The following is a 12,435-nucleotide window of genomic DNA, read 5'->3' as shown; positions in this document are numbered from 1 at the left end:
CCTGTCCCCGCGGATAACTGCGGGAAATCATCTTCATGTCATTCTTTAAGGAGAGAGGGAAGAATCAGAGTATGAGTGGCCACAACCACTGACCCGCAAGCTTTGCTTTGAAGAATGCTGAGATTGAGCAGCAACATTCCAGAGCAGAGATTGTGATGTCATAATGCCTCATTCCACCAGTGCCTAAGAGCCAATCACATCAGTGATGTCACAATGGCTCACATAAGAATCAGAGTATGAATGGCCACAACCACTGACCCTCAAGCTTTGCTTTGAGGAATGCTGGTGTAGAAGGACCGAGGTTGAAATAGACACTAAAAAATGACATGGGATTATTTCCCGCGGTTATCCGCGGGGACAGGAACGGTGATGAATTTTGTCACGTGTCATTCTCTACGTTAGATGTCCTAAGGGCTAAGAAGTCCAAATAGGTCATTACAAAAAAAATTGGATGTCTAGTGGTTTTGAAAATGGATGTTTCCACTTACTGACTTTTGGACGTCTTGCGTGAAACGTCCACAGTTGGACTTAGACGCACTATCGAAAATTCCCCTCCACGGTGACCATGTAGTGCTAGGAACACTGGAATAAAAAATAACCAACACTGGGACATTTTTTTTTTTTTACATGCTTTTTCAGGCCATTCTGGCATCCAATTCTATTTTTTCTGTTGGATGAGTATGAGTTCACAACTACACTCCTTTGCTTTCAGACAAAACTTGAGGAACTTGAGACTCATTGGTTAGAAGCCTGTTTGCATTTGCTGAAGTACAGTATACTGCTTGTTTTGATCCAGATGTGCAAGTCTGCTGAGAATAATTTTTATGCAGTGACTTGTTGGATAATGCATTCTTTCTTTTTTCACTCTGCTTTGGCAGAAAGGAGAGCTGATTGCTCCCAGCAATGCCAAATTTTCAGCAGGATCCGACGGGAGTTTGCACGTACTTTCCCCAGGAGGTGATGAAAGTGGCGAATACCTCTGTACTGCCACCAATGCTGCTGGCTATGCCACGCGGAAAGTTCAGTTAACTGTTTATGGTAAGTGCTATTAATTATGGCCAAAATGTTGAAGGGTTCAGCCTTGACGACATGTTCTTACAAAGTACAAATATGTGCTGATTCATCTATGTGGGGTGTTTGCTGCCATGTTTCCAAACACTTTTGTAGATTTTTGTACAAAATGAAAAGAAAAGACAAAGTGAAATGAATTGAAAAGGGCACAATCCTGAGCTGCGCACACAAAACTGGTTAACGAGCCAATATTGATGTTAATTGGCACCTATTTGGATTTACACGAGCTATTCTATAAAGCTGCGCACCCAAATCCCATAGCACGCAGCCCAAAAGGGGGCACGGCCATACACATACAGTCACAAAAATAAACAACTTCAAAATAGCAAAAAGTATTTGGATTTGGGGGTATCCACCTAGTAACATCAGAGGAAGCTAATTATGTGAGGTCTAGTCCACCATTTGAATCACGCTCGCCCGTTATTAGATGTACATATTAGATGTTGTACATCATCGTTGGTTCCCTGAAGCAGGAACGAAACGTGGCACGTCGGAACTTGCAAGTTAAAAGGTAAGTTTGCTGTTCTTTTCCAACTAGACATACACAAGTTTAGCCCTAGTGGCATATTATAAGTTTATATATTTGAAATTCTGTTCACCTTTACATACGCGATGATTGGACGGTGAGGCAATAGCATTTGGGGTTTCCCCCCAGTTTTTGCCTCCATGATTCTGAGCGTAAAACTTAGTAACAAGTTATGAATTATTAATATAGCACATTTATAAACAGTACAAGACTGACTTAATACCGGCAGGTACATCTCTCTGACCTGACCGCCGACCCGAGCCGAGCCCTGACCCCAGGAACTGGCTTTCTTGCTCCCCCAAGGTCACCGTCGCTGCTCCCTGCCTTCGCGACTGCGATCACCTCCCCCCCTCCCCCCTCCCGACCGGCCTGCTGCCGGTTCTGTGTTGAAAGTGTCTGCCGCCGGTTCTCTGCTGGGCCTTGAGCATCTGCGCATGTTCAAGGCCATCTGGCTCTCACCCTCTCCGAGATTCTCATGAGACAAAGCTGTCAGGATGAGTTTAGATCTCATGAGAATCTCGGAGAGGCCTTGAACATGCGCAGATGCTCAAGGCCCAGCAGCAGCCCAGCAGAGAACCGGCGGCACGCACTTTCAACACCGACGGCGCACGGGTAAGGACAGGGACGTTCGGTGGAGGGGGGGAGGGAGGGAGGAGGCGATCGTGGTCGCGAAGGGAGGGAGCAGTGCTAGTGGCCTTGGGGGAGCAACAAAGCCGGTTCCCACGGTGGGGAGTCAATGCTTGGTTTGCGAGTTGCAGTTTGCTCGAGTGTTTTGCTCGTCTTGCAAAACACTTGCAAACCGCGTTACTCGCAAACTGAGGTTTGACTGTACATTTTTTATTGAAGTAGCTCATTGTAGTTTATGATTATCTTTCGAAGGCAATCCCTTTTTTCTCCTTCTTTATATTTCTACATATTACCTTGAAGAGTGGAATAACATGGCCACCATACCATTAGCCTCTTTTGGAGTCAAACCATGCCAGTTAAGTCTTCAGGATCACCACAATGAAGAGCATGAGAGATTAGAATGCAAATGCAAATTAGAATGCTACATGCAAATTTATCTCATGTGTATTCACTGTGGTTATCCCCAAAACCCAACTGGCTAGGTGTGCTTCCACAGAAGGGTTGAGAAGCAACTGGCAGGCTGCCTTTTAAAGAGATGCATCGCTAAACACCTCATTATTATATAAATCAGATACCACAGCTTGCAGTGAACTTTGTGGAATGTACCTTTCAGGGTGGCTCTGGGTCTGGGGCCTGACCTGGCTAGAGTCTCCCAAAGGCAGTGTCCGTCAGTCCCTTACTTGTTTAGTGGTTGTTGCCTCCACCTGAAGAAAAGAAGTGTTAGCGGATGGGATCACCCTCTTTCCCCCCCCCCCTCACTCAGGAAAAGGCCAAAAAGACTTGTGAACAAGGTTGGCTAATAAATTAAACAGGTTTATTTGAACTATGTACATAGGCCTAATCATAAAAGCCAATAATCGCAAACAGCCTTCAACAGTTTCAGTATTCACACACTTAAACTAATGCTTATACAGTAATGCAACACTATTAGTCTTATGTCTCAAAATCCAAAAAACATGGACTGATAGTCTTTTGAAACCTTGAAACCTCTTTCAGTTCTATTTGCAAAGGGAGTAGCTGCAAGCTCCTCCTAATTTCTCAGTTAAGTCAAAGTGTGGTCATGGCTATATGCCTAAATCCCTCCTTTCCTTTTCAGCCCACCCTTACCCAGTCCCCATCACCCATCCTCTGGAGCTCTCCTGGGCAGGTAGCTGCTGTTCTTCCAGGCCAGCTGGAGTCTCCTAGATGCTCTTCCTGAGCTCTGAGAACCTTTGTCCTCCCAAAAGCTCCTCTCCTGTGTCAGTCGCACCAAGGTAGCATTGTCCCTCTGCTGGGCTACTAGTGCCGATCACATCCTGGTAGCCTTGTCCCTCTTCAAGAGAAGCTCCTTGGGTAGTTCCTTGCTGAGGTTCCTTGCTTGGGTAGTTCCTTGCTGGGGTTCAGATTACCAATCTTCAACAGGGCTCTGCAACCACCAGACACAGGACTCCCTCTAGAGGGCTAACCTCTGCTCTTCTTGGTCCTAAGCACCAATAGTGCCCCTGCAGGCCTTTCTGTTCTGCCCTGAGCAGCTCCCATAGGTCACTCACCTTGGGCCTACTCCCAAGGGCTGCTGATCTACTTCCATCATCTACAGTGAGCTCCAAGCTTCGAAGGGTTGCTTCTTCAGGAGAACCTCTAGGAGCACACACCTTTTGATGCTCAGACATACCAGCTCTTATAAGAGCCCTGTAGCAATCACTAAACAGAATTTCTCCTCTAAAGAGCTATGTCCTATATGAGTATAGCTTTCAGATATAACTGTACAGTGCAAGACTCATTGACTCTAAACTGCCTCGTTTTTATTAACCTGGGTCACTGTGTCTTCCCAGCCATTTCTCTCTCTTTTGAACTCATTGGGAGCAGATTTCCACTTCCCTTATTCTGATCCAGCTTTTTTCTTTTCTTTATTGTTCATTGTAATTATAATATGTTCATATAATGATTCAAAATGTTTGTGATACCCCTTCTTCAAACCCAGCATGCACCCAAAAAGAGGGAGAAAAAGCCTCAGACTAATGTAGCAGTATAGAACCAAAAGGTACAAATCAAAACTGCTTTAAATACTTTCATTGGCGAAAAAACTCCCTCACAGAACAGTTTGTATAATTTGTTAACAAATTATAATTTTACAAAATGAAACACAATCTTACAGAAATAAGCAGTGCAAATGAAATATTATAAAAGGAAAACAAAATAAGAAAAATATATAAACCAACTTGTACACTACTAATTAGTCCAGTGCTATAAGAAAATAAGCAGAATTACATTTATTATATTATTTTAATAATAGGAAAGAAAAAGATAGAGCCTGCAAATGGACCTAGTATATTCAGAGTGAAGACTGTGGTTATAGATTGGAAGGAGAAACCATTGAAACAAATTTAGACAACTGAGAAGGTTAAAAAATGACATATCTAACTCCTTGCAATATAACCAAACATTTACAAGGATATCTCAAAAGAAATGTTGCACCTAATTACAAAACTTGGGGTCGCAACAGTAAAAATTGCCATCTCTTTTTCTGAATAACTCTAGATACATCGGGATGCATGCAAATTTTATGATTCAAAAAAACAATACATCCTGGTGCTTGAAAAATATTTTCAGCAACCAGTCCCTGTCAGAGTCCAGAGCCAGTTGATGAAGCAACATTGGATAGCCTCTATATCAGACCTTTCTAGGAAATTAGTTGGGTCCAGACTATTTACTGAGAGATATTGTTGGACCAATGCAACCTGTTTTTCCCCTGAGGGAGGTAATGTATCCTAGAGATCGGAGGATAGGAGGATTCGGGAATCTTCAAAGCCTCAGTTAAATATCTTTTAAGCATCAATAGCTGATACTAAATACGCTTTAGCAAAATTTATTAATCTGAGATTATGTTTTCTGAGGGTATTTTCTAGGATCTCCAATTTATAGTGGATATTCCCATTGTCTCTTATCCAGGTTTGACCCTGTGTTTTCACTGTTTCCAATTTTATTTTCCGAGTCTATCACTTTTTCATTCGTAATAGCAGATTCAGATAACATTATAGTACAGTGAGAAGATATTTGTTGCATTTGAATTCCCAGGGAGACCTGCAAGGCTAAAATTGCCTCCCAAATTGTTTCCAAGTTAAACACAGCTGGCCTCTGTATTGGAATCAGAGTCATTTGTTAACCAACTTTTTCAGTACTCACAGTATCCAAAATTAGGGGAATTACCGTTGGGTCCTGCCTTCCTTCCTCCAACTGTACCAATCCACTGACTCCAGCGATGTTCACAGTTTTTCCACTACTGTCGCAGGCTTTCCCTTCACCTCATGGCATTGAGACAAAGCAACCGCACTCAACTCCTGATGCCATGAATGATGCAGCAAGGAGTTGTGGCTGATTTGGTGGACTTTGCCCATCTGGAAACATGATGGTAGATAAAGGCCAAATGGCCCATCCAGTCTACCCATTTGCAGTAACCATTATCTCTTCCTCTCTCTAAGAGATCACACTTGCCTATCCCAGGCTTTCTTGAAATCAGACACAGTCTCTGTCTCTACCACCTCTACCAGGAGACTGTTCCATGCATGTACCACCCTTTCTGTAAAAAAGTATTTCCATAGATTACTCCTGAATCTGTCACCTCTTAACTTCATCCTTGCCCTCTCATTCCAGAGCTTCCTTTCAAATGAAAGAGACTCAACTCATGTGCATTTATGCCACGTAGGTATTTAAACGTCTCTTATCATATCTCCCCTCTCCCGCCTTTCCTCCAAAGTATAACGATTAAGATTTTTAAGTCTGTGTCCATATGCCTTATCACAAAGACCACGCACCATCTTAGTAACCTTCCTCTGGACAGACTCCATCCTTTTTATATCATTTTGAAGGTGCAGCCTCCAGAATTGTACACAATATTCTAAATGAGGTCTCACCAGAGTCTTATACAGGGGCATCAATACCTCCTTTTTCCTACTGGCCATACCTCTCCCTTTGCACCCTAACATCCTTCTAGCTTTCGCCATCACCTTTTCAACCTGTTTGGCCACCTTAAGATCATCACATACAGTCATGCCTAAGTCCCACTCTTCTGTCGTGCACTTAGGTTCTTCACCCCCTAAACTGTAATAAACTCAGGTTTGTTTGAATTGATCTTAACTTAGTTTAAAGATGATATGGGTCTCCTTCAGATTTGTTCAAAAGAGCAAACGATTTATTCTAAAATATCTAAGTAGCCAATATTGTGCATCAGACCTGAATAACCACTACTAAATGAATCATACCATATTCAAATATTAATAGTAGATGTAAATTTGAAGACTGATTCATTATTCCCTGCTTCTCCCTAGATATCTAAAGTAATAGATAATATATTGCCTTCTGAATTTTTTTTTTTCATTACATATCTGGGTTGGGATGGGCGGGAGGGTTGGGTAGGGATAGATACTGATTAACATAAATATTGAATCTTCTTAAGATGTTTAATATTGTTAATATCAATAATTGATGGAAGGGGGGCAGTTATAGTTATGATTCTATACTTTCTGCTTGTAATAGTGTTTTCTTGTAATATTTTCATGTTGTCAATTTACTTTTCCATTGCAAATGCAAGCAGTGTCTCACTTCCGGTTCACCACACATTTGTTTCCCACGTACTCACCTTTATAGGACCCCCAGGGACCCCTGAAGAAGACTTTTTGTCGAAACGCGGACTGTGTTGGGTCCTGTATCCCTAGCGGACTAGGTCCTTTAAGGTTCTTATGTGGATGATTTACTTTTATGTGGATGGAATTATTTTATGTGGATGATTTTAGTGGACCTTTGGAACTTTGATACTTTCAAATAAAGTCCATTTAGGAACATCATCACTCCACAGAGTTTTTTTGGTTTTCTCTGGATTTTCTTCTTTGTGGATATTTTGGGGTCAATTCCTTTTGTTTTTTGTCAATTTACTGTATTACACTATTGTAATTTAATAAAATAATAAAAATTATTTAAAAAAATAAATAAATAAAGTACTAGATATCTAGTAAGTTATACATGGAGGCCCATATTCTATAAGCAGCGCCTTAAGTTAGGTGCTGGTAGACGCCCTTCTGGCAGCTAACTTAAGTCGAAAATGCCATTTTAAATACAAAAAAAGCATTATAAAAAGCAAAATGTAGGTGCATACCGGCCCCTAAAAAAACAGTGCCTGCATCACACTAACTGCGCTTTACAAAGCCTAATGTCACCGTAGGTGTGGCTAACGCCAGACGTAATGCTAGATGCCATAAAGCGCCTCTGAAGGTGCGATTCACATAAAAGGGAGCCACCCGAAACGTAAGCCTTGAAAACCCTGCCTACCTTTTCTGAAGTCACAATTCTATAAACCAGTGGTTCCCAAACCTGTCCTGGGGGACCCCCCCAGCCAGTCAGGTTTTCCCGATGTCCCTAATGAATATGCATGAGAGAGATTTGCATACCTGTCACTTTCATTATATGCAAATCTCTCTCATGCATATTCATTAGGGATATCTGGAAAACCTATCTGGCTGGGGGGTCCCCCAGGACAGGTTTGGGAACCACTGCTATAAATGGTGCCCGTCGTGTGGTTGACATGCGGCGGTCAGCCGTTTTTAAGGCAGCCGCCAACAACGGCGCCGTTTATAGAATCTGGGCCAGAGTGTTTTCTGTATTTGAACTTGGTTCCATGACCTGAACTTTACTTAAGATGAAATTCAATAGTGTGAGTTAATGCTTCTAATCTATATAGTGAAACCAAGGGTGTCGAGGCCTGGGCTGGGAGACGAACAAGGAATTTCTCCAGTCGAAATGTCAGTAACAGCAGGAGAAGATGTCACGCTTCCATGTGAGGTGAACAGTGTGCCACCTCCCATCATTTCATGGGCCAAGGATATGCAACTTATCTCTCCATTCTCTCCCAGGTAATGGTATTACAGCATATGTATATGGTTATATAAAACAAAGACCAGGTTCCTACTTATAGAAGTGACTAATGCCAAACGGTTCATAGACAACCCCGCGAAAGACAAAGGCGCGCGCCGACAACTGAGCGCAAGACGGAGGCGCGCGCCGAAGAAAATTACAGTTTTTAGCGGCTCCGACGGGGGGTTTTGTTGGGGAGCCCCCCCAGTTTACTTAATAGAGGTCGCGCCGGCGTTGTGGGGGATTTGGGGGGTTGTAACCTCCACATTTTACTGTAAACTCAACTTTTTCCCTAAAAACAGGGAAGTTACTATGCATGCCAGGAAAGCAAATCAGAGACAGAATCAAAGAGAAACAGGATTTGGAAAACATGTCCATATAGTGTTACAAATGTATCTCGGTGTAATTTTGTTTTCTGTTCTTTGGTGGTATAAACGAAGTCCAAGTTATGTAAAAATCACTTCTATCTTCTTTGTTGCAGACACACCATTCTTAACACAGGGTCAATGAAGATCACTGAGACAAAGGTTTCAGACAGTGGAATGTACCTCTGTGTAGCTTCAAATATTGCTGGCAATGTGACGCAGTCCATCAAATTAAATGTCTATGGTGAGTTATCTTTACCACTGTGCTGAGTCAACTTTGAAAATAAGGTCCTTAGTATAAGAATATTTGTGTGTCACCGTTATATAGGACTGGTCCAAGGGTATCTGTCATCTAGGCAAACCTTCAAGCCATATATACCCCCTCCAGATGGCTTAAGGCAGGGGTGTCCAATGTCGGTCCTCAAGGGCCGCAGTCCAGTCGGATTTTCAGGATTTCCCCAATGAATATACATGTGGTCTATTTGCATGCACTGCTTTCATTGTATGCTAATAGATCTCATGCATATTCATTGGGGAAATCCTGAAAACCCGACTGGATTGCGGCCCTCGAGGACCGACATTGGACACCCCTGGCTTAAGGCAATCTATTGCCTGAGGCAAGGAATGAGCTCTGGTTAGAGAGCAAGGAGGAAGGAAGGATCCCCTCACTGAAAAACTGGCCAGGATTTTTAAGAAATGAAAATTTTGTAATTGCTGGTTATACTCAACAAAAGTTGCAGCAGTTAAATTATTGACACCTGAAGCTGCACATTGGGCCATCATGCTGTTAATTATAAACATATATTCTGCATCCCCAGAAGTCTCCTTCGCCGAACAAAGGATACAGAGCAGGACTAGGATATCATCCCACAAAACTCACCATATAATAAGTGAAAGCCACATAAACCCTTTCCAGTGCCAGGCATATTATGAAGTTATACAAAAGCCTACAAAAGTCTCTCAGGACCAGAACACACTCAACAAAGAGCCTACCCAGAAAAGGGCAATACCATAATATTTCAAAGAGCTCTAGAACAGGGGTGTCAAACTCAATCACATCAATCCAAAACACAGGCTAAGTCGCAGGCCAGACCCCGCCCAATCTCCACCCCAGACCCCGCCCCCATAATAATACTAATTATAACACCATTTTTCCATTCATTTTTCATATATACAGTACACACATAATATAATCTTATTAACACATAATAATAATGGTTAACCACAAAAATTAAACTACACAAAACACACTGTATGCTTCTCAACATTCATTCCTACCAGAACACAGATAATCCCTAGGCAAATACGGGACCAAAAACTAAAAGTACTAATATTAAAAAAAAACAAAAAAACACCCTGATTCAAGATTCTGCATACAGTACAACCCCCAGAGAAAAAGAAACAAATATATTTCTTCCTGAGCAGTGCAAAAGATAGGAGATTAAAATGCTCAAAACTGACAATTCAAACTTGAAAATAAAACCATTCCCCCTACCTTTGTTGTCTCCCTCCCTCCATGCTGTGCCTCCCTCCAGCAGGTGTCTAACCTTCTGGCCAACTCCAACCTGGCCGTTTTATGCGGCCCACAGTCCAATGCCCCTGGTGTCATCTTGTGGCCAGCTCCCTCCTTCTCGTAGTGTGCACGGAGCCGCGTGCAGTAGCTCCTCGTGTGTCCTGCACCTGAACCGGAAGCCTTTTCTCTGACGTTGCAACGTCAGAGGGAATGTTTCTGGATGAGGGTGGGATGCATGAGGAGCCGCTGCACGTGGCTCTGTGCACATTACGGCTGTGAGGAAGAGGGAGCTGGCCACAAGATAAAACTGGGGGCATCGGACCACAGGCCACATAAAATGACCAGGCGGGCCGGATTTGGCTCGCGGGCCTTGAGTTTGACACCTAACATAAGAACATAAGAACATAAGCAATGCCTCTGCTGGGTCAGACCTGAGGTCCATCATGCCCAGCAGTCCGCTCACGCGGCGGCCCAACAGGTCCAGGACCTGTGCAGTAATCCTCTATTTATACCCCTCTATCCCCTTTTCCAGCAGGAAATTGTCCAATCCTTTCTTAAACCCCTGTACTGTACTCTGCCCTATTACTCCCTCTGGAAGCGCATTCCAGGTGTCCACCACTCGTTGGGTAAAGAAGAACTTCCTAGCATTCGTTTTAAATCTGTCCCCTTTCAACTTTTCCAAGTGTCCTCTTGTTCTTTTATTTTTCGAAAGTTTGAAGAATCTGTCCTTCTCTACTCTCTCTATGCCCTTCATGATTTTATAAGTCTCTATCATATCCCCTCTAAGTCTCCTCTTCTCCAGGGAAAAGAGACCCAGTTTCTCCAATCTCTCAGCGTATGAGAGGTTTTCCATCCCTTTTATCAAGCGTGTCGCTCTCCTCTAAACCCTCTCGAGTAACGCCATATCCTTCCTAAGGTACGGAGACCAATATTGGACGCAGTATTCCAGATGCGGGCGCACCATCGCCCGATACAATGGCAGGATAACTTCTTTTGTCCTTGTTGTAATACCCTTCTTGATTATGCCTAGCATTCTATTTGCTTTCTTAGCGGCTGTTGCGCACTGTGCCGTCGGCTTCATTGTCATGTCCACCATTACCCCCAAGTCCCTTTCTTGGTTGCTCTCATTCAATAATATCCCTCCCATCGTATAGTTGTACCTCGGGTTTCTGTTTCCAACATGCAATACTTTACATTTCTCAACGTTGAACTTCATCTGCCATCTCGCCGCCCATTCCCCCAATTTGTTCAAGTCCCTTTGCAATTCTTCGCATTCCTCTTTAGTCCCAGCTCCACTAAATAGTTTTGTATCGTCCGCAAATTTTATTATCTCACACTTCGTGCCTGTTTCTAGATCATTTATGAATATATTAAATAGCAGCGGCCCGAGCACTGAGCCCTGCGGAACACCACTCGTGACCCCCATCCAGTCCGAGTAGTGGCCCTTCACCCCTACCCTCTGTTTCCTACCCGCCAACCAGTTTCTGATCCATCTATGTACGTCTCCGTCCACTCCATGGTTCTTCAGTTTCCGGAGTAGACGTTCGTGAGGCACCTTGTCAAAGGCTTTTTGGAAATCAAGGTATATGATGTCTATGGGGTCTCCTCTGTCCATCCGTTTGTTAATTCCTTCGAAGAAGTGCAATAAGTTCGTTAGGCACGATCTCCCCCTGCAGAAACCATGTTGGGTTGTTTTCAAAAGTTCGTTTCTTTCCAGATGTTCATCGATGTGTTCTTTAATCAGTGCTTCCGTCAGTTTCCCCGGAACCGAAGTCAAACTCACTGGTCTGTAGTTTCCCGGGTCACCTCTTGATCCCTTTTTAAAGATGGGCGTGACATTGGCTATCTTCCAATCCTCCGGGATCATGCCTGTTTTCAAGGATAGGTTGCAAATTTGCTGCAGTAGTTCCGCTATCTCCTCCTTTAATTCCTTCAGAACCCTGGGATGGATTCCGTCCGGACCCGGGGATTTGTCAGTTTTAAGTTTTTCTATCTGCCTGTGTACATCATCAAGGCTCACTTCCATGGATGTTAATTTTTCTGCTTGATTTCCATTGAATATTTGTTCAGGTTCCGGTATGTTGGTTGTGTCTTCGTTTGTAAATACAGACGAGAAGAACATGTTGAGTCTTTCTGCGACTTCTTTTCTCCTCCTTCACCGCTCCCTTCCTGTCTCCTTCGTCCAGCGGTCCTACCTCCTCCCTAGCTGGCTGTTTCCCTTTAACATATCTGAAGAACGGTTTGAAATTTCGTGCCTCCCTGGCTAGCCTCTCTTCATACTCTCTTTTGGCTTTTCGAACCACACGGTGACATTCTTTTTGATACTTCCTGTGCTCCTTCTGGTTCCCTTCAGTTTTGTCCTTTTTCCATTCCCTGAATGAATTTTTCTTATTGCCTATCGCTTCCTTCACTATTTTAGTCATCCATACTGGGTCTTTTGTTCGACCCTT

At 43.2% G+C, this 12,435-nt stretch overlaps 1 protein-coding gene across 2 annotated transcripts in view; it reads left to right on the top strand.

The window, feature by feature from the left end:
• HMCN1 (hemicentin 1) overlaps positions 1-12,435 on the top strand; it is a 461,110-nt gene that overhangs the window by 150,603 nt on the left and 298,072 nt on the right. For both annotated transcript variants that reach the window (XM_033960229.1, XM_033960228.1), the window contains exons 21-23: positions 879-1,038; positions 7,935-8,106; positions 8,589-8,716. In XM_033960229.1, coding sequence (XP_033816120.1) covers positions 879-1,038; positions 7,935-8,106; positions 8,589-8,716 — 460 coding nt within the window. The remainder of the gene's footprint in view (positions 1-878; positions 1,039-7,934; positions 8,107-8,588; positions 8,717-12,435) is intronic.

The sequence above is a fragment of the Geotrypetes seraphini genome, chromosome 10, assembly GCF_902459505.1.
Source record: "Geotrypetes seraphini chromosome 10, aGeoSer1.1, whole genome shotgun sequence".
Taxonomy (NCBI): Eukaryota; Metazoa; Chordata; class Amphibia; order Gymnophiona; family Dermophiidae; genus Geotrypetes; species Geotrypetes seraphini.
This window is presented reverse-complemented; position numbering and strand designations above follow the sequence as displayed.